The sequence below is a fragment of the Ovis aries genome, chromosome 2 (genome assembly GCF_016772045.2).
Source record: "Ovis aries strain OAR_USU_Benz2616 breed Rambouillet chromosome 2, ARS-UI_Ramb_v3.0, whole genome shotgun sequence".
NCBI lineage: Eukaryota > Metazoa > Chordata > Mammalia > Artiodactyla > Bovidae > Ovis > Ovis aries.
In genome coordinates this window covers 22,556,252-22,576,863 of record NC_056055.1, presented here as the reverse complement: position 1 = coordinate 22,576,863, position 20,612 = coordinate 22,556,252, and the positions used below count along the sequence as shown (strand labels likewise).

At 40.5% G+C, this 20,612-nt stretch overlaps 2 protein-coding genes across 3 annotated transcripts in view; both read left to right on the top strand.

The window, feature by feature from the left end:
• The window catches only part of TMEFF1 (transmembrane protein with EGF like and two follistatin like domains 1), a 99,570-nt gene extending 92,798 nt beyond the window's left edge, over nucleotides 1–6,772 (top strand). Inside the window, exons 9-10 of one of the 2 annotated variants that reach the window (XM_027964168.2) lie at nucleotides 1,609–1,767; nucleotides 5,655–6,772. In XM_027964168.2, coding sequence (XP_027819969.1) covers nucleotides 1,609–1,767; nucleotides 5,655–5,739 — 244 coding nt within the window. In that variant the 3' untranslated portion in view covers nucleotides 5,740–6,772. The remainder of the gene's footprint in view (nucleotides 1–1,608; nucleotides 1,768–5,654) is intronic. The other variant, XM_042242956.1, reaches the window with a different exon arrangement.
• Nucleotides 6,773–7,220: 448 nt separating this feature from the next.
• On the top strand, nucleotides 7,221–19,976 carry CAVIN4 (caveolae associated protein 4). The gene is made up of 2 exons (XM_004004049.5): nucleotides 7,221–7,692; nucleotides 17,296–19,976. Exons 1-2 carry the CDS (start codon nucleotides 7,285–7,287, stop codon nucleotides 17,971–17,973), a joined length of 1,086 nt encoding a protein of 361 aa, XP_004004098.2. The 5' UTR covers nucleotides 7,221–7,284; the 3' UTR covers nucleotides 17,974–19,976.
• The last annotated feature ends 636 nt before the right edge of the window (nucleotides 19,977–20,612 follow it).

Here is a 20,612-nt window from a genome sequence, read left to right as displayed (position 1 = left end):
TACAAAAGATTTAATTTTGATTTAGCCTAGTTTAACTTTGTTATTGTTTGTGCTTTTGATGGTGTGTGAAGAAATCATACCTCATCTAAGGTCCTGAATATTTACTTTCTCCCCGCCACCCCAAGAGTTTTATAGTTTCAGTTCTTGCATTTAGATCTGTGATCCATCTGAGTTAATTTTTGTGTATGCTGTGAGGAAGAGGTCCAACTCTTATTCTTTTGTATGTGGATGTTCAGATGTCCCAGCACTATTTGTTGAAAAGACTGTTCTCCCATCAAGTTATCTTAGCTCCCTTTCCAGATATTAGTTGACCATAGATGTAAAGGTGTATTTCTGGGCTCTCAGTTATGTTTGTGATCTCTGTATCTGCCAAACTGCTATTTTTGTCTGCTAGGAGGCTTAGAACCAGTATGGAACCTCTGGCAGGTGTCTGGGACCCCCAAGGGTAGGATTTGTGGATTCATGTCCCTCTGGCTTCCCATTTCTGTGTTTTCGGGTTTCTTTCTTGCTATGCGTATGTGCGTGCGTGTTGCTCAGTCGTGTCCGACTGTTTGTGGTCCTATGGACTATAGCCCGCTAGGTTCTTCTGTCCATGGGATTCTCCAGGCAAGAATACTAGAGTGGGTTGCTGTTTCCTTTTCCAGGGGATCTTCCCAACCCAGGGACTGAACACGGGTCTCCTGCATAGCAGGCGGATTCTTTTTTTTTTCACTCTCTGAGCCACCAGGAAAGCCCCTTGATATGTGTTTTTTTATTAAAAATTATTTTTCTGTAATGTGGGAAATTAATAAATACTCTATCCTTAGACTTCTAATGTTTTATTAATCAGTTGTAACCAAAGGCTGGTGAATTTACACATTTCATTTCTGTCCTTCTGTCAACTAAAAAATGTGAGTTTTCTTTTAAGTATCTTAAATGTTTCTCCCTATCAAATTATCGTCAGCTGATGTTGTTGCCTTTTTATTTACTCTTAATTGGAATTCAGATAATTTCTAAGATTTGTACCTATTTGATTGCTTAGCTGTGTTTCTGTCATTAACAACTTATCTTCATCTCTTCCCCTTGTTCTTTAAATGATTATATTATATACACTGAGAAGCGTCTTGCATATAATTTGGTGTTATGTTCAGAGAACTGTAAATGCCTATAAAACTATTTATTCAGTAATCCCACTTCAAGTATCTAGCCTAAGGGATAACCCTAAATATAGAATGCACAGTCATCATAATATCTACCACACCTAACTCATAATTCCAAAAAAATGGAAAATAGCTGATACGTCTAAAAGCATCGAATAGGTAAGTTTGCTGTATTTTAGCCACTGAATGGGATATTGTGAATCCACTTTTAAATGGCAGTAACAAAGACTACTTAGCAACTTTTAAATTAAAGTGATATAATGATAAGTGCAAGAAGTACTTTGTAAAATATTCGTATCCAAAAGAGTATAAGGAAATACAATAAGGGCAGTGTTTTTTCAGATGGTGGGAGAGTGCCTGATTTGCTGTTTCTGTTTATCATTCTTTTGTATGTTTTCATTTTAAAACCTGGAATTATGAAATTTATAAATCTCATAGGAGTCCTTTTTTTCTTTTTCCCCCTTTTCAGATGTGAATCTGGTTACACTGGACAGCACTGTGAAAAGACAGACTTTAGTATTCTCTATGTAGTGCCAAGTAGGCAAAAGCTCACTCATGTTCTTATTGCAGCAATTATTGGAGCTGTACAGATTGCCATTATAGTAGCAATTGTCATGTGCATAACCAGGTAGGTAATGGCCTACAAAATACCAACTTTCGATTAGGGGTGGGTGGCTGTTAAAGAATCCTGAGGCACTCAAAATAATGGGACTTGACATCTACCAGTCTATTAGGAAGAAATCTAGAATTAGTTCTCTAAGGTTTCCATGTCCATCGTGCTGCTTTAGAATTTGGTCAAGAACTCATTCCCAGGGTTACAGGCAGTTGTAGGCTCAGGCAGAGGAAGCCTGAGGGTACTCGGTGGCATAAAGGAATTTTGAGATCTTAGAACTGTGTGTCTGCTTTAAGCATCACTTTCAGGGACAGTGATGGTAGCAGGATGGTCTGCACATGCATTGAAGAGCCAGGCAGGAATTTTCTAAGTCCTGCAGAATTGATTGGGTCTTGTGCCCTAAGAATATACTTTATGCTATGTAAATACAAGAAGGGAAGAAATCAGAGGTTAAAGAAAACTGCTTTTTAAATATGTTGTCTTAGCATTACTTCATTTTCTGGAATACAGTTATAAGTAGTAAGCTTTAAAATACTCTGTCATAACTAAAACCATGGGGAGTTTATCATAACTGAACCCCAAAGTAAAGGACATACTTGGAGAGCAGTTGGCCTAAAAAGAGGTGTTTTCCAGGCTGAGTGGAAATATGTAAGTCATTACTGAACTGGACCTTGGAGAACTCTAAGAAAATTAAGTTTTCATCTGGTTCATCTTTATTCTTCTGAGTCTCAGGTCTTTTCTTCTTGCTTACCTCTTCCTATCTCCTTTCAGTTTGGTTTAGACTCCCATAAACATCATCTATATACATTTCTGCATTATTCTGGGCTGAGGGTTGGCCTATATCAAGTGCAGATATTGGCAGGCCATAATGGATTTATGGCTCTTCTATCTGAAGTCTGGGGAGAAGCCAGACCTTCTGTGGTCTCAGCCATCTGGAGCTAAAATGATGAATCTAGCAATGATGACAAACTCTTCTCTGAATAACATATTTTTCAAAAAATACAAGTGCTAGAAGCCAGTGGACTTTATTCTATAGAACAGATGATCTGCCCTTAGGCAAGACTACTGAATATGAAATTGGGCAGTAGATTAAAGTAGGGACATAATGTTATAAAAAATAATGACAGCAGAAAGAGAATATAGAAAAAATAAACCCACTATGTAACAGCAGGGCTGCCTGTGGCTGTTTAACATGGGCTCAGAGGTGAAGCAGTTTGCTTGTGGTCCTCCAGCTAGTAAGTGAAAGGGTCTGGATTTGGATTTGGTGCTGCCTGATTGCTAAACCATTCCTCGTACCATGGAACCACCAAGAAGAGGGGGGGATCCATGTTAAGTCATCTTGGGAAATATATTTGCTAAGTATGATCCTCCTGTGGGAGTGCGATTCAGACTTGATTTTGTAGCAGTTCAGGGTTTTGCAACAGAGGAGGGACTTGGTGTGAATCATTTTCCCAGGGCATTAGTTCTGTGTGTCATCTGAAAAATTTATTGGAGAGGAAATGTGAGGTTTTGGAAGACCATTTAGGACGTTGTTAGAGTAAAGCAGAAGTGGAATAACAGATGATTTGGAAGGTGAGTAAGGTAGAGGTAAGGGAAGATTTTGAGGCCCAGTGATTGTTAGTTCCTTAAAGATCGAAGGATGTTAGAGTCAGCAAGAAGTTCCTTTGTATTCAACCCCTTCATTCTAGAGAAGTGAGGAAACTGGTGCCCTAGGTTGGGAAAACTTCACCCAAGGGCAGAGAGATAGTTAAGCCCTTTGTCAATCCTATCCAGCCTTTTGTCCAGCTCTTTGCCTCAATTCCCACTGTGCCATAAGCCTTAGCTACTAAATTAAAATTAAATTGCAGGTAGTTTTTTAATTAGTGGTGGTTGTGGTTTAGTCGCTAAGTCATGTCTGTTTCTTGCGACCCCATGAACTGTAGCCCACCAGGCTCCTCTGTCCATGGGATTCCCCAGGCAAGAATACTGGAGTGTGGCATTTCCTTCTCCAGGGGATCTTCGCGACCCAGGGGTTAAACTTGGTCTCCTGCCTTGCAGGCAGATTCTTTACCAACTAAGCTACCAGGGAATTCAAGTTAGTAACCTCTAGTTTATATCCCAACACTCCAGTACTCTTGCCTGGAAAATCCCATGGACGGAGGAGCCTGGTAGGCTGCATGCAGTCCATGGGTTGCTAAGAGTTAGACATGACTGAGCGACTTCACTTTCACGCATTGGAGAAGGAAATGGCAACCCACTCCAGTGTTCTTTCCTGGAGAATCCCAGTGACAGGGGAGCCTGGTGGCCTGCCGTCTATGGGGTCACACAGAGTTGGACATGACTGAAGCAACTTAGCAGCAGCAGCAGCAGCAGTTTATATCCCAAGTCCACTTGCTGCCTTCACAGACACATAGGCATTGCCTTATATTTATTTTTAACTGTTACAGTGTCTTCACTACCCTCTGACTCTATGTCTGAAGGGTCATCTCATTGAATTTATCATAGATCTCTTCCTGAGGCCTTTTTATGATGGCATTTTCACCCCTAGAAGGTCTTGCTCCCTTGAATTGAGGATATTATAATTATGCACATGGACTGACCTGCACTGCATTTTTAAGGAGTGTCTCTCCCACACAGTCCATTGCGACAGCTGTTCACTTATCCTGTGGTGACTGTTACATGTGAGGAATCTTCCTTTAAATGGATGTTCCCACTGACACATTTATCAAGACTGCAGGAGTGAAATTTTCTTCTCTTAGGCTTGGCGTCTTAAACCCCCTTATTGTGTAGATGGAAAAAACCATGGTCTCAGGAACTTGGCCCGTGTCACGGTGAGTTTGTGACAGTTGAGGAAGATTGCCGTCCCTCTCAATCAGTGTTCCCATATGTGAAATGGAGTTGATTCCAGCCCTGTCTACCTCTAAGTGTTTTTATGAGGATAAGTAAGGTAAAATTTGTGAAAAACAGTATGTAAACTGGAAGTGTCACCATCAGGGCTTTTACATCAAGACAAAGTAGTGCTCTTGGAAAATGAGTAAAAATCTGGAACTTCAGGGTGGAAGTTCTCATTGTCTCAAGACTTTCTTACCAGTAGATTATAAAGTTCTTGCTGGAAGAGATTTTAGAGGTTAGTCCAACTCTTAATATTTTGCTTATAGAAAAAGGGGGTTGCACAGCTAGTTTCTAGCAGAGCCTAAACTCCGAATTACTGGAGCTCATCCAGCTTCCTTTATTCCATGTTGTGTAGTGTATAGCACTTTGTGCACAGTGAGAGCTGATTGCGTTTACATTCTAGTGGGTGGGCACATGGCATGACAGGCTTCAAACCACTGCAGAGAAACATGCACAGAACTGTGAGAGCCGACTGAGAAGTATCTCTTATCCCCCGGTTCTGTCCTGGGTTTTGTGGTTTGTCCCAGCAGGGTGTCGAATGACTTCTTCTGAGTTACTGTCTAAAATAACTAGGCATTTCCTGTATTTTCTGATTTGAGGGATAAGCACATTTCTTCCTGATTTCTCCTTCATCTAAGCTGTCCTTGTCATTTTGAGGGTGTTGTCATGCTCAGAGAAAGTACATAAGTAAGGATCCTTTCTGCTGTCACAAGTTTCCATGTTACCAGTCACTGCGGTTTGGCAATTGCCAGGCCAGAAGAAGGGTGGCTATTCCTCTTGGGGTTGCACATGCAGTGGGAGGCCCTGGGAGTGAGCTTCATTTGTGTTTACACCTGCATTGCATGTCTAACCCTCTTACCTCCCAGCTTTGTAGGAAAGGCGGCAGTCTGACATGATGGTCTGTCATCAAATCGCATCTCTTTCTGTTTCATGTGACCATTTGCAATGTGGCTTTATGTGTGGAATGTGTATTAACCTAGAAACATTTGAAATATCCTAAACAAAATGACATTTTCCTTTTTTCTTAACAGAAAATGCCCTAAAAATAATAGAGGACGACGACAGAAGCAAAACCTAGGTCATTTTACTTCAGATACGTCATCCAGAATGGTCTGAACTGGTGACTTTTATATGTACACTGACCATGTGATGTACATTTATTATGTCTTTTTTTAAAGAATGGAAATATTTATTTCAGAGGCCTTATTTTTGGACATTTTTAGTGTAGTACTGTTGGCTCGTATTTAGAATATTCAGCTACAACAGTTTTGGACTGTTTAGTAGTCTTTGTTTTATGTTTTTAAATACAGAAATTGATTTCACAAATTTGTACCACATGGTAATTCTAAGACTTGTTCTTTACCCATGGAATGTAATATTTTTGCAAAGATGGACCACTTCACAAAAGGTTACAAAGTCATACCCACTTCTTCCACAATGACCGCAGCAAATGACCAAGCATGAACTAAAGGTAAAGATGTTTACAGATTACTTTTCTTACAAAAAAAAAAAAATCTAGAAGACACTGTGTTTAGACATTTCAATGTTTTTGAGATTTATTAACTGATTTTTTAGACACTGCCTATCGCATGAAATATAAAGTTGTGTGTGTTAGATGTAAAATATTTATAAGATGTATGGACTGGAATTTGATCATTCCTCTCTTTGAAAAAATAATTCTGAATTAATTTTTGAAAGTATATGGTAGCAATGATGAAACGGATCACGGAAAAGTAGACTTAGATGTTGTGAAAATAGTCTGTTTAACAAGCAGATTGGAATAAAGCCGACTGTCATTTAAACTACTTTAATATACATTCATTTTTAAAGAGAGTATTTGTTTTAACATAAATAAACCAATGGTATCAGTGTTTGTGAATAAAATGCAAAAATGATTGTTAACAATTGGTGCTCTTTGTGTGAGCTTAAAAATCATCTCAGACCTCTATCCAAATTTGTTCTGTAGTGATAGCTATACTAATAGATTGTTGATGTTTAAAGATCTGAAGTGTGAGTAGAATGTGTTCAGCTGTTTAACATGTAGTTTAGGTATTCAGAAGTATGCATGTAGAATTTAAGAATATGTTCAAAATATTAATTTTAATATTTGGTTTGGAAAAGCATGTTATAATATAATGTTTTCACTATATGGCCTCTGTTTTGGTGTGTTTATTTACTGCATTCTTTGATATTGATATATCAGTACATTTAATATGTGAGATTAATGGAAAAAACAGATTTCTGTTCAAAATTCCCAGTTGCTTTTTATAAATAATGTTTGAAATTGTCTAAAGGCAAAAGGCTTCACCCATCACTTAAAGTTTGCTTGTTTAGTTATTTGGCTTCTAGGCTTAATATTAGTAACACGGTGGCTTTAGGGAACTTTTCTTTTTAAAAAGCTTCCCTCTTCTACCCACACAGTCTTATTTGAGCCCCTTAGTCAGTCAGTAAGCATGTTTGGAACAGCACCCAGTGCTTTGCGAGGGTTCATATTGCAGAACAGTCATCTATGGGTATTTGTAGTTACAAATACTTGACCAGCCTCCAGGGGTGGGGCTTCCAACCCTTTAAGCAACCCTGTTGCCCGTTATCAAGCTAACTTTTTGCCCTCAGTGCCAGAATTGATTGTGGTAAGACATCTTTCACTGAGAACTAATTAAAATGGAGCATAATGGGTCAGCTTCAAATGCTGATAAAATCCACCAGAATCGCCTGTCGAATGTGACAGAAGATGAAGACCAAGATGCCGCTCTCACCATTGTGACTGTGCTGGACAAAGTCGCTGCCATCGTGGACAGCGTGCAGGCCAGCCAGAAGAGGATAGAGGAGAGACACAGGGTGATGGAGAACGCCGTCAAGTCCGTCCAGATCGACCTGCTCAAGTTTTCACAGTCACACAGCAACATGGGCTATGTCATTAACAAGTTGTTTGAGAAAACCCGAAAGGTCAGTGCTCACATTAAAGACGTGAAGGCCCGGGTGGAGAAGCAACAAACTCATGTTAAAAAAGTTGAAGCTAAGCAAGAAGAAATAATGAAGAAAAACAAATTCCGTGTGGTCATATTCCAGGTAAGCTGTGTGTTTAACTCAATGACTGCAATCTTTTGCATCCTTTAATGGCCAGCGTGTCCTATCCGAGTTTCCAGTGTTACATGGTGACTGTTGTATACATGTGTGTGGTGGAGTTCTGTATCAGCAGGGATCTCAGGATAAAGCCATTTCTCTGTTAACTGGTGTACTATTATGTCCGTGTTTTGAGCTTCTCAACCATTCCATGTAATATGAACTGTGGATCATAGCTGAGTCTATTTCTTGCCTTTGAAACTTAATATTGGTAATCCGCTTTTGGGATATTAGCCATATTAGCATGGTGCCCTCTCATAGCCTTTGAGAAGGTTAGAACTAGAAGATAGCGAAGAAGCCTCCAGTTTAAAACACCTCTTTGTTGTATGGAAAAAAAAAAAAAAAAAAAGAAACTGAGGACCTGTAGCCCCACAGTGTGGTTCTTTCCCTTGCTATGGAGAGCCTGGAAAGCCCTAAACAATAAAAATGTAAACTTTGCAGAAATTAATTTGTCTATTGAATTTTTTGCATATAATAATGTGTAAGTCACAGTTATAAGCAAAACAGTATTTCTTGACGAACAATCAGGCAGTTCTTTTTTTTTCTTATAGTTATACAAGCATAGGAGTCACTTAAGTAATTCCTTATATTTGATTATAATGCCTCTTAGCTGATTTTATATGGTAGTTTTTATGTGGCATTGTGTATTGAGCTAGTAAGTTCCTATCTTCCTATCTTATCTGCACTTGACCCTCATGTTTTTTGAGATAGGAATGCATCCATGGCAAATGCCTAAAACCTATTGTATGTTTTAAAACTATTATAAATCAAAAGGGAAAAGCTTGAACTCTCATGGTAGAAAAATTGGAAAGTCATTATCAGTCAGTTCACAGAACACCAAATAAATGAGCAAAATTCCACTTTCACCTATTTAAATATTTATAGTTACTGAAACATATTCTGAGTTTAAGAATAGGAAATAATAAGCACTTTCATTTTCTGCTAGTAGAATATTAATTGGTACATTTCTGGAGGGTGGTTTTGGTAGTATGTGTTAAGAACCTTAAAAATTCACAAACCTTTGGCTTCAAAATTTCACATCAAAGAACTTGTTCTATGTGTAAAATCAGGAATATGTGCAGGGATGTTCACTAGTGCGTATTTGTAATGTTATCATGCTGTATTTTTTAAATGGGTGGATGCCCATATGCATACGGGAAAAGCCTAGAAGAATAAAAACAAATTGAAATAGGAACACAGTTGGATTATGTAGGCGGGTATTTGTAAGATACCAGGGATGTGGGCCATTAATGCCCCAGGGGATTCTTTACACTTTAGTCAGTTCTTTGTAGCCCACTGTTGACTGATAAGGTTACACTGGCATAGTAAGTGGTATTTAGGATTTGTTGTGAAGAGCCTGTTAGTTATTTAGGAGAAAGAATGAGAAGAGAAGGTTGCTGATTTCAGAGGTAGGCAGGTTGGACTATGCCATCTGAAGGGCTTTGCCATTTCTTCCCCCCTGCCACACCCCCCAAGTCCCTGAAACTCCTTCTCCAGACTTTTTGGGAAAACACACACACACACACACGCATCTGTCATCTTACTATCAGAAGCCTTTGGCAGTGTATGTAATGGGTCTAGATTTAGTACGAGAATATAGTCTTCATTCTTGAATTCACTTTTCCAAGGGCATTAATAGTCATCGGTATATCTCACGCTCCACTTGCATGAGGCATGCCAGGAAACATTCTTAGTATCCAGCATTTCTTCTGAGAACCTTTCTGTGAAGAGTAGACCAGGTAACAATCAGTATTTCAGTTCAGTTCAGTTCAGTTGCTCAGTCGTGTCTGACTCTTTGCGACCCCATGAACTGTAGCACACCAGGCCTCCCCGTCCATCACCAACTCAGGAGTTCACCCAGACTCACGTCCATTGAGTTGGTGATGACATCAAGTGATCTCATACTCTGTCATCCCCTTCTCCTCCTGCCCCCAATCCCTCCCAGCATCAGGGTCTTTTCCAATGAGTCAGCTCTTCTCATGAGGTGGCCAGAGTATTGGAGTTTCAGCTTCAGCATCAGTCCTTCCAATGAACACCCAGGACTGATATCCTTTAGAATGGACTGGTTGGATCTCCTTGCAGTCCAAGGGACTCTCAAGAGTCTTCTCCAACACCACAGTTCAAAAGCATCAATTCTTCGGTGCTCAACTTTCTTCACATTCCAACTCTCACAGCCATACGTGACCACTGGAAAAACCATAGCCTTGACTAGATGGACCTTTGTTGGCAAAGTAATATCTCTGCTTTTGAATATGCTGTCTAGGTTGGTCATAACTTTCCTTCCAAGGAGTAAGTGTCTTTTAATTTCATGGCTGCAATCACCATCTGCAGTGATTTTGGAGCCCCCCAAAATAAAGTCTGCCACTGTTTCCCCATCTATTTCCCATGAAGTGATGGGACCAGATGCCATGATCTTAGTTTTCTGAATATTGAGCTTTAAGCCAACTTTTTCACTCTCTTTCACTTTCATCAAGAGGCTTTTGAGTTCCTCTTCACTTTCTGCCGTAAGGGTAGTGTCATCTGCATGTCTGAGGTTATTGATATTTCTCCTGGCAATCTTGATTCCAGCTTGTGCTTCTTCCAGCCCATCGTTTCTCATGATGTACTCTGCATATAAGTTAAATAAGCAGGGTGACAATATACAGCCTTGACGTACTCCGTTTCCTATTTGGAACCAGTCTGTTGTTCCATGTCCAGTTCTAACTTCCTAACCTGCATATAGGTTTCTCAAGAGGCAGATCAGGTGGTCTGGTATTCCATCTCTTTCAGAATTTTCCATAGTTTTTAATGATCCACACAGTCAAAGGCTTTGGCATAGTCAATAAAGCAGAAATAGATGTTTTTCTGGAACTCTCTTGCTTTTCCATGATCCAGCGGATGTTGGCAGTTTTATCTCTGGTTCCTCTGCCTTTTCTAAAACCAGCTTGAACATCTGGAAGGTCACAGTTCACGTATTGCTACAACCTGACTTGGAGAATTTTGAACATTACTTTACTACCGTGTGAGATGAGTGCAATCGTGCGGTAGTTTGAGCATTCTTTGGCGTTGCCTTTGGGATTGGAATGAAAACTGACCTTTTCCAGTCCTGCTGGAAAACACTGCTGAGTTTTCCAAATTTGCTGGCATATTGAGTGCAGCACTTTCACAGCATCATCTTTCAGGATTTGAAATAGCTCAACTGGAATTCCATCGCCTCCACTAGCTTTGTTCGTGGTGATGCTTCCTAAGGCCCACTTGACGTCACATTCAGTGATCACACCATTGCGATTATCTGGGTCATGAAGATCTTTTTTTGTACAGTTCTTCTGTGTATTCTTGCCACCTCTTCTTAATATCTTCTGCTTCTATTAAGTCCATACCATTTCTGTCCTTTATTGAGCCCATCTTTGCATGCAATGTTCCCTTGGTATCTCTAATTTTCTTGAAGAGATCTTTAGTCTTTCCCATTCTATTGTTTTCCTCTATTTCTTTGCACTGGTCGCTGAGGAAGGCTTTCTTATCTCTCCTTGCTATTCTTTGGAACTCTGCCTTCAGATGCTTATATCTTTCTTTTTCTCTGTTGCTTTTGGCTTCTCTTCTTTTCACAGCTATTTGTAAGGCCTCCCCAGACAGCCATTTTGCTTTTTTGCATTTCTTTTCCGTGGGGATGGTCTTGATCCCTGTCTCCTGTACGATGTCATGAACCTCCGTCCATAGTTCATCAGGCACTCTATCAGATCTAGTCCCTTGAATCTATTTCTCACTTCCACTGTATGATCATAAGGAATTTGATTTAGGCCATGCCTGAATGGTCTAGTGGTTTTTCCTACTTTCTTCAATTTAAGTCTGAATTTGGCAATAAGGACTTCAGTGGCTTAATAAAACAGGAGTTTCTGAAAAGTCCGAATTGTCTCGTGTGTGTCTGTTAACATACAATTCTTTTAAAAAGTTGTTTCTATAAACTGTTTATTCCCTGAAACTTGCTATTTTTTTCTTTTCTTTGAGCCCCAGCAGTTATTAGAATGAATAAAAGATGGTATGAAAAAGCAGCTAAGAGGCATAATGCTGTGAAGAGTCTGTGAAATTAAGTCGTGCAGAGTAAGCAGCCCCTTGTCAATAAGCAGTAGCTATCTCATGTAGTTGGGAGTGCTTGTGAAAGAAAGATACAGGCAACTACCAGTGGATTTGGGGATTCTTAGATGTTGGAACACGGAATACAGCATTCATATGGTTCTTTGTAGCAGTTATAATTCTTACAATTTTTTTTGGCTGCTCCACTTGTGGGATCTCAGTTCCCTGACCAGGCACTGAGTCTGTGCCACTGCAGTGAAAGAGCCAAATCTTAACCACTAGATCACCAGAGAATTCCCCAAATTCTTCAAATTTATTCTCATAGTTAATATATGTATATATATGTGTATACACACACACACACACACACACAGCTTTACTGAGACTGTGCCTTCTACTAAAATTAACTTGAAGATGAGTAATTTAGCTGTAACATGCTTACCTTTCCATTTGGGTTTTTCCTCAGAAAGATTTCCCTGGATATATCTTTCGGTGGCAGACTTTATTGGTACTTTATCTCCCCCAGTTGTGTACAGCGGAGCTTTTACCTAATCCTGGACATTGGCTTTGGAAAAAAGTATCTGCTCTGTATCATACAATTATGATTTCTTTTTGAACATGCTTTCACCTTGGTGACCTTCTCATCATGAAAGCCAGGAAGGAGGATTATCATACCTTCTAATAATTTTGCTTACTAACCACATGCCTTTGCTTCCCAAATGAGGTATTAGGCCTTTCCCTAATGATAAGCTCTGGACTTATCAATATTCAGACTTCTCCTAGCTGTACTACTTTGATAATCATGGCTACTATACTCCGATTCATAGTACTTGTTTTGTTATAAAACTCATCTTCTTACCTAGAATTTTACATGAAAAGATGCATAATAATTATACTTGGAACTCAACAATAATTCAACCCTAATTGTTTTCAATTATTATTATAGTGTATTCACCACTAACTCATGATATCTCTGAAGCATAGGCATTACAACAAATAGATTCACTTAACAAGTTCTTTCTCTGACTTCACCTCTATTTTGTTTTGTTGTTAAGCCTAATTTTGTAGAGTTTGTTGTGCACTTGAAGGAGGGTTTGTGATTTCTGAGTTGAGCCAGATCTGATTTCTCTACAGCAGGATTGTGAAGGTTTTTCTCACTGAACAGTAATGATTCTTCAGCTTTGTTTCTAATACCTCCTCAGTCTACACCCACACAGGCAGGGCTGCTGAAGCCACTCCCTGTAGCAGGTGGTCAGGAAAAGAGAGGAATAAAGTTGCAGCTTCTAACTGATTCATCAGAGAGCTATCAGTTACCCACCCTGACTTTTTTTTTTTAAGCTACTAGACTGTCCAATCCTATAGCCTAATAATTAAAATTTAAGTAAATATCCAAAGAAATAAAGTTCCAGGGATTCCTTCTTGACTATCGGGCTGATAGGTTTTGGAATGTATATGAATATACATTCTTACATAGTAAATTTTTTTGGTTGAACAGATTTAATCTGGATCTTAAAGTAAGGGCACAGTTTTTTGTTAGTTTGTTTTGTTTTAGATGTATTCATTTTTTGTCTGTGCTACACAGGGCTTTCTCTAGTTGTGGCAAGCGGGGGCTAATCTGTAGTTGTAGTACGCTACAAGGTGGCTTCTCTTGTTGCGGAGCACAGGCTCTAGAGTTTGTGGGCTTCGGCAGTTGTCACACACGGGCTTGGTATTCCCAACTTGTGGGCTCTAGAGTGTGGGCTGAGTAGCTGTGATGCATGGACTTAGTTGTGGACCAGGGGTTGAACCAGTGTGTCCCCTGCATTACACAGTGGATTCTTAACCACTGGACCCCCAGGGAAGCCTGGGAGCATAGTTTCTTTTTAAAAAATTCATCGGTTCAGTTAGAAATCTCATGATCTTTCAAGTTTTTCTGGTTTAGTTTTAAAAGTAACCTGTAAATAGTGAATTGAGGTCCTTTAGCAGCTGTGTTTTTGGGCTCATTCTCAAGGTTACTAGTGTCTGCCAGTTCAATCCAATTCTCATCCTTACCCTTTGACACATTGGCATAGTTATTCCCTCTCTCTCTTCTTCTCTTTTGCATATTTGTAGTCTCCCTTTCTTCTTAAAACTTCTTTCCCCTGGGCTCCTGGGGGTGTCCCTCTCTCTTGGGTTTCCTCCTGCCTCACTGGCTGATATTTTTCCATTTTGATTCTTTCTCATCTCTTCCTTCTTATCTTTAGGTCCCAAATCCATTTATCTGTCTATAACATCAAAATTCAAAAATTTCTAAAAATAAATTTTTTGTAACTTATTTGGCAGCAAGACCTAACTTGACTTGAACTCATTTGAAGGCAAACCCAACCTCAAGTAGCATGAGGCTATTTGTACTCTTTATGCCACCCTGGAATGAATGTTCATATTTTTTTTTCTTCCCAAGATCTCACTGGGAATGTTAGATATTATTTTCCCAAATCTGAAATATTCTGATTTTTAAAAGGTACTTTGCTTCCAGGGAGTTTTGAGTAATGGAGTGTAGACCCACTCACTCAATCTCTTGGTGGTCTCTTTCAACTGGTCATGATTTTTAGTTTCATCTTTATGTTAATGACTCCTAGAGATATAAATCTCTAGTCCAGACCTCTCCTGAATTGCAGACTTATATATTCAACTGCTTACTTGTCATCTCTGCGTGCATGTACAGTGGACATCTTAAAGTTGGCATGCTCAGCATCTTAGTCAGTATCCTTCCCCTCCAGTCTCTGCCTCCCACTGTCTTCCCAATCTTTAGTTCAGTTCAGTTCAGTCGCTCAGTTGTGTCCAACTCCTTGCAACCCCATGAATCACAGCACACCAGGCCTCCCTGTCCATCTCCAATTCTCGGAATTCACTCAGACTCACGTCCATCGAGTCTGTGATGCCATCCAGCCATCTCATCCTCGGTCGTCCCCTTCTCCTCCTGCCCGCAATCCCTCCCAGCATCAGAGTCTTCCAATGAGTCAACTCTTCGCATGAGGTGGCCAAAGTACTGGCATTTCAGCCTTAGCATCATTCCTTCCAAAAAACATCCAGAACTGATCTCCTTTAGAATGGACTGGTTGGATCTCCTTGCAGTCCAAGGGACTCTCAAGAGTCTTCTCCAACACCACAGCTCAAAAGCATCAATTCTTCGGCACTTAGCTTTCTTCATAGTCCAACTCTCACATCCATACATGACCACTGGAAAACATAGCCTTGACTAGATGGACCTTTTTTTGGCAAAGTAATGTCTCTGCTTTTGAATATGCCATCTAGGTTGGTCATAACTTTCCTTCCAAGGAGTAGGCGTCTTTTAATTTCACGGCTGCAGTCACCATCTGCAGTGATTCCGGAGCCCCCCAAAATAGTCTGCCACTGTTTCCACTGTTTCCCCATCTATTTCCCATGCAGTGATGGGACCAGATGCCATTATCTTAGTTTTCTGAATGTTGAGCTTTAAGCCAACTTTTTCCCAGTCTTAGTAATGCAAATCTGTCCTTCATTTGCTCAGGCCCTGGACTTGAGAATCATCACCCTCGATGTCTCCACATGTCAGTCTAGCAGTGGATCCCATTGACTGCTGCCTTCACAGTGGATCTGGAATCAGACCGCTTCTCACCACCACCTCTGCCAACACCCTGACCACCTCTCACCTGATTGAGCTCAGTGGTCTCTACCTGCTCTCCCTGCTTCTCATTACCCTCGGCTGCCTCATTTCAACAGGGTGACCCTTTTACAGCATGAGTCAAATCATGTCACCCAGAACATTTTAGAAGGCTTCCTATCACACTCCTGGAATAAGAGCCACAATCATTATTGGCTACAGAGCCTTATGTGCGCTGGCCCTCTCGCCCCCTCTCTTACCTTTTCTCCTTCTGTTGACCCTTGATCATTCTGCTTCAGTCATGATGCCTTCTTTGCTTTCTCCTTTCCTCCCTGGGATATGCGTTACCTTCAGGTCTAGGCTTGGATGTCACCTTCTTAGTGAGACCTTTCTGAGCATCCTCCCCAGGCACTGTGTATCCCCACTCCCCATTTTATTTTTTACCTTAACATTTATTACCATCCAACATACTATATAGATAACTCGTTTATTTCTCTTTCTGAGAATACAGGTTCTTTTACTGTTTTACTCACAGGAGGCTCTCAGTGCCCAGAATATTGACTAGTACATTGTGGGTGCTTAGTAACAATCTGTTGAATGAAGGCATGTGTTTCTTTGTTCCAGCAGGCATTTGTTGAGCATACCTACTATGTGCAAGGCACTCTGATAGATGCTGGGCATAAATCATAAATAAGATACACCTTGGCTTTCATGGAACCTATTAATTTAGTGAAGGCCCCAGGGAGACATACATAAATGAATAGAGTTCCAGTTCAATTCAGACTGTGAAAAATATTGTTAAGTAGATGGTTGGATGGCATCACTGACTTAATGCACGTGAATCTGAGCAAACTCTGAGAGATAATGAAGTACAGGGAAGCCTGGTGTGCTGCAGTCCATGGGGTCACACAGAGTCGGACATGACTTATTAAGTGAACAACAAGTACTTTTGTGTCATTTGGGTATAAATTGGAGACAGAATTGGTCTCTTGGGGAGGTTGGGCATGTTTGACTCGAAGATTTTGTTCACAAAGTTGAAAAGAGCATTTAAAGGTATTTAATTAAGGTAGCAAAAACCACGTATATGAAGATGTGGAGGGATGAGAACGGCATGTGTTGGAGGGGCTCAGAGTGTTTGTGTGGCTGGACGGGAGGACTGGGAAAGCAGGTGTAGTTCAAACCAAAGAGTTATCTAATTATACTACAGAATTTGAACTCTTTGTCCTGTGAGTATTGATGAGCTCCCAAATGTTTTAAAGTAGAGGATGGATGTGATCAGATGTATGTTTTAGGAACATTTCACAGGAAATACTTAGGTGATACGGTGGTGAAGGTATTTCATAAGTTCAGGGCTAAGATTACGGAGGCTGAATTAAGACATTGGTAGAGGCAAGGAGGAAGGAAGAGGGAACAGAGTAATTACTAGATGGTAAGCAGTGTTACCGACAGTGCTTGGTGATGAGTTGGATGTTGGATGAGAGCAGGGAATATTTGGGACAGTGATTCTGAGGTTTCTCTCTGGGTGACAACTGGAGGTATTAGTGCTGAGAGGTCCGGGAAAGGGTGATGGCTGGGCCTTGATTTTTGGATAAGTTAGAGATGCCTGCGTTACATCTAGGTGAAGAAGTCTGCCTGCCAGTTAGAAATGAGTCTTCATCTTAGGGGAAGGGGAGAGGTGAAGGGAAGATTTGTTGAGTCTGCTTGCCATTGGATTTGAAGGTAGAGCAGTGGATAACGTTGCTCAGGGTGAGCTTGGGAGATGAAGAAAAAGAAACCTTTAGAAACACCAGCATTTAAGGAGCGGGTGGAGGATAAGCAACCTGTGGAGGAGATTGAAAAGGTGTGGCTGGAAGGTCCAAGAATCCATAGCTAACAAGCTTGCTTTCTCTCTCCTTCAGGAGGAGGTTCAGTGTCCGACGTCCCTTTCTGTCGTGAAAGACAGAAGCTTGATTGAGAGTCCAGAGGAGGAGGACGAAGTCTTTGATACCCCAGTTGATCTGTCTTCAGATGAAGAATATTTCGTTGAAGAGAGCAGGTCTGCCAGGCTTAGAAAGTCAGGCAAGGAGCGCATTGATAACATCAAAAAGGCCTTTTCCAAAGAAAACATGCAGAAGACACGGCAGAATTTTGACAAGAAAGTGAACAGAATTAGGACTAGAATAGTGACCCCAGAAAGGAGAGAGCGGCTGAGACAGTCGGGGGAGAGACTGAGACAGTCGGGGGAGAGACTGAAGCAGTCAGGGGAGAGGTTTAAGAAATCCATTTCCAATGCAGCTCCCACAAGGGAAGCTTTTAAGATGCGTAGCCTTCGGAAAACCAAAGATCGAGCTGTGGCTGAGGGTCCAGAAGAGGTCCGGGAGGTGGGGGTGGACATCATTGCCAGGGGCGAGGCTCTAGGCCCCATCAGTGAGCGCTACCCCGAGGTGCTCAGTGAAACAGACCCCGAGGAGGCCAGTGCCCCGCGTCCTCCCCAAGAATGTGGGGAGATCTCGACCCCCGAGCCTCTGAAAGTTACTTTTAAACCCCAGGTGAAAGTAGAGGATGATGAATCTCTTTTGCTAGATTTAAAGCAGTAATTATAAAGAGGAATTAAATATAATTGTAAGTCTCCTTAATCACACAATCTTAGTTTAATTAATATAGTCATTTACATGTATATGCCATATAGGAAAACATAAATGATATGCTTGTTTCATTTCTTAGGTTTTAAATCTTCAAGATAATAAGTTATTAATATACATTTCCTTGTAACCTCCTGGGGAATTCTTTTTTTTTTTTTCCCTCCCCTGGAGAACATTTTTTTTCCCCTCTCCTCCCCCAGGGCTTATTTGATTCTATCAGCTTCCTCTCTTAGGTCACTCTCATGGCAGCTGTGGATTTTTAAGTTCATTTCTCTTGCCCATCAAAAAAATTAGTTTCCTAGTGAGGGCTAGTTAGGTATTTGCTGCTGCTGCTGCTGCTGCGTCGCTTCAGTTGTGTCCAACTCTGTGCGACTCTATAGACGGCAGCCCACCAGGCTCCGCTGTCCCTGGGATTCTCCAGGCAAGAACACTGGAGTGGGTTGCCATTTCCTTCTCCAGTGCATGAAAGTGAAAAGTGAAAGTGAAGTTGCTCAGTCATGTCTGACTCCTAGCGACCCCGTGGACTGCAGCCTACCATGCTCCTCCATCCGTGGGATTTTCTAGCCAAGAGTACTGGAGTCGGGTGCCATTGCCTTCTCCAAGGTGTTTGCTAGTCTGCAACAAATGAAGGGCAAATTTGTGGCCATGATTTATTTGCAAGTCAATTCTTGATTTTGGTCTAGATTAATACAAGGTGAATAACTCATGTGTGGATTTTATCTATCTGTTCAAATCAATAAATTTGTTAGTAAATTGGCAGTCACACCCCTTTTTGATGCCTTTGCATAAAAACATGGAAGTGCTGGACTTGAGCACTCGGTTCTGGCATCAGAGCCTTGCTTATAGCAAGCCACTTGGCAAGTCGTCTGCTAATCGTCTGATTAGTGAAATGAAGAGAGTTCACCTGTACTGCCCACCCCAGAGGACTGCTGTGAAGATTAATGAAATGTTACACATTCTGGGGGGAGCAAGAACCATTTCCAGAGAAAAAAAACCCCACTGGTTCCTCAAAAACAGAATCGAAATAATCATATCTTCTGAAAAAGCCATGAGCTCCAAGCAGTAAGGACCTAGGTGGGACAGACACTAAAGTTGGTTTTCCTTTTCACAGAATCATGAATGAAAAATAAAGGTTTGGGTGACATCTTTTTCATCAGAGACTAAACCCAGATCTTGGGTTTGAGTTGGGTCTTAAAACATTTCCTGGAAAATTCTTCTCTGATTATCTTCTGCACAGATCTCTGGTGGACTAGAGCAGCATGCTTGAGCATCATGAACTCTGCAACTGTGCTGTACCTTCAAGAGGCCTCTCTAAAGCCAGACCTTGTGCAGTGTTTGGAAATCACCTCAAATGTTCTGATTTCTGGAGTGAACCCCTCAAGGCCCACCTGTCTAAAACAGTGTTCAGGGAGTTCATCACAGCTACTTTGGGAGGAAGCCAGATTCTACCTGTCAGTTAGCTGTAAATCTTAACTGATCAGCTAAGTAGCTGATTCAGAAGTAGATATTATTGTTAAAGAGAAAAATGATCATACTGGTTCTTCAGTTATGTATGTTTAAACCTTTTGATTTGAGAAAGGGAAGAAATGGAATTATGGAATTTGAAGAATCTGAAGAATTTTGGACAACAGTTAGCTTTCGGATCAGTTTTAGATGCTCTGGTAGTAACTAAAAATTGTACACGCACACACACAAATCAGCTTTAAAATATTTAACTGAGTTACCCAGCTATTGGGTTTGGGAGTTTGATTCAGTATCATTTCCTCTTCACTGTGCATGAATACATAAAATTGTGAATTATTCATCTCATTATCTTTTTATAAAGTATATACAGCTTTGAACAATACTTCAAAAGGAATAATTTTTAAAATGTTATGGTTTAGCAAAAGCTTGGATGCCTAATCAAATATTTCCTTAAAGCCATAATAAATTTGAATTAAAAAAGATATTAATACAAAGTTTGATGTCATTGTCCTATTTGTAAATATTTTTGCTGATAATAAAAGCAAACAATATGGCATGAATCTGATATAGTAACCTTGCTTATGATAGATCTGTTTCTAGGTTAAGCAGGATGTAAAGAAGTTATAGGCTGTGTTCTTTCTGGCACCATGCAGAGTAATGGAGAAGGAAATGGCAACCCACTCCAGTATTCATGCCTGGAAAATTCCATGGACAGAGAAGCCTGGTGGGCTGCAGTCCATGGGGTCGCAGAGAGTAGGCCATGACTGAGCACATCAGTACAGTATGCAGAGTAAATATCAATTGAACTAACTTTTTTTTTTTTTTTGCAGATACCACTGTCAAGTAATTTTTGTCAAGTCCTTTTGTTTACTGACTCATTATATAACCAGGCTTTACATGTTAATGGAATGTTTGCCACATAGGTACATCTGAATTTTGATATAAAAGACATTGTAGCCTGGTCAGCTCTTCATCATGGTGGACTTTGAACAATTTCCATGTTCCCAGAGGTTCATTGTAACTTTTAAAATTTCTTTTAGGCTGTGCTAGGTCTTCCGTGATCTACTGGCTTTCTCTAGTTGTGGCAAATGGGGGCTGCTACTCTCTAGCTGTGGTGTGCCTTCTTCTCG

Coding starts and splice junctions, on each gene's coding strand:
- CAVIN4 (XM_004004049.5), top strand. CDS start 7,285: ATGGAGCATAATGGGTCAGCTTCAAATGCTGATAAAATCCACCAGAAT. Junction 7,693..17,295: donor TCCGTGTGGTCATATTCCAG/GTAAGCTGTGTG, acceptor TCTCTCCTTCAG/GAGGAGGTTCAGTGTCCGAC.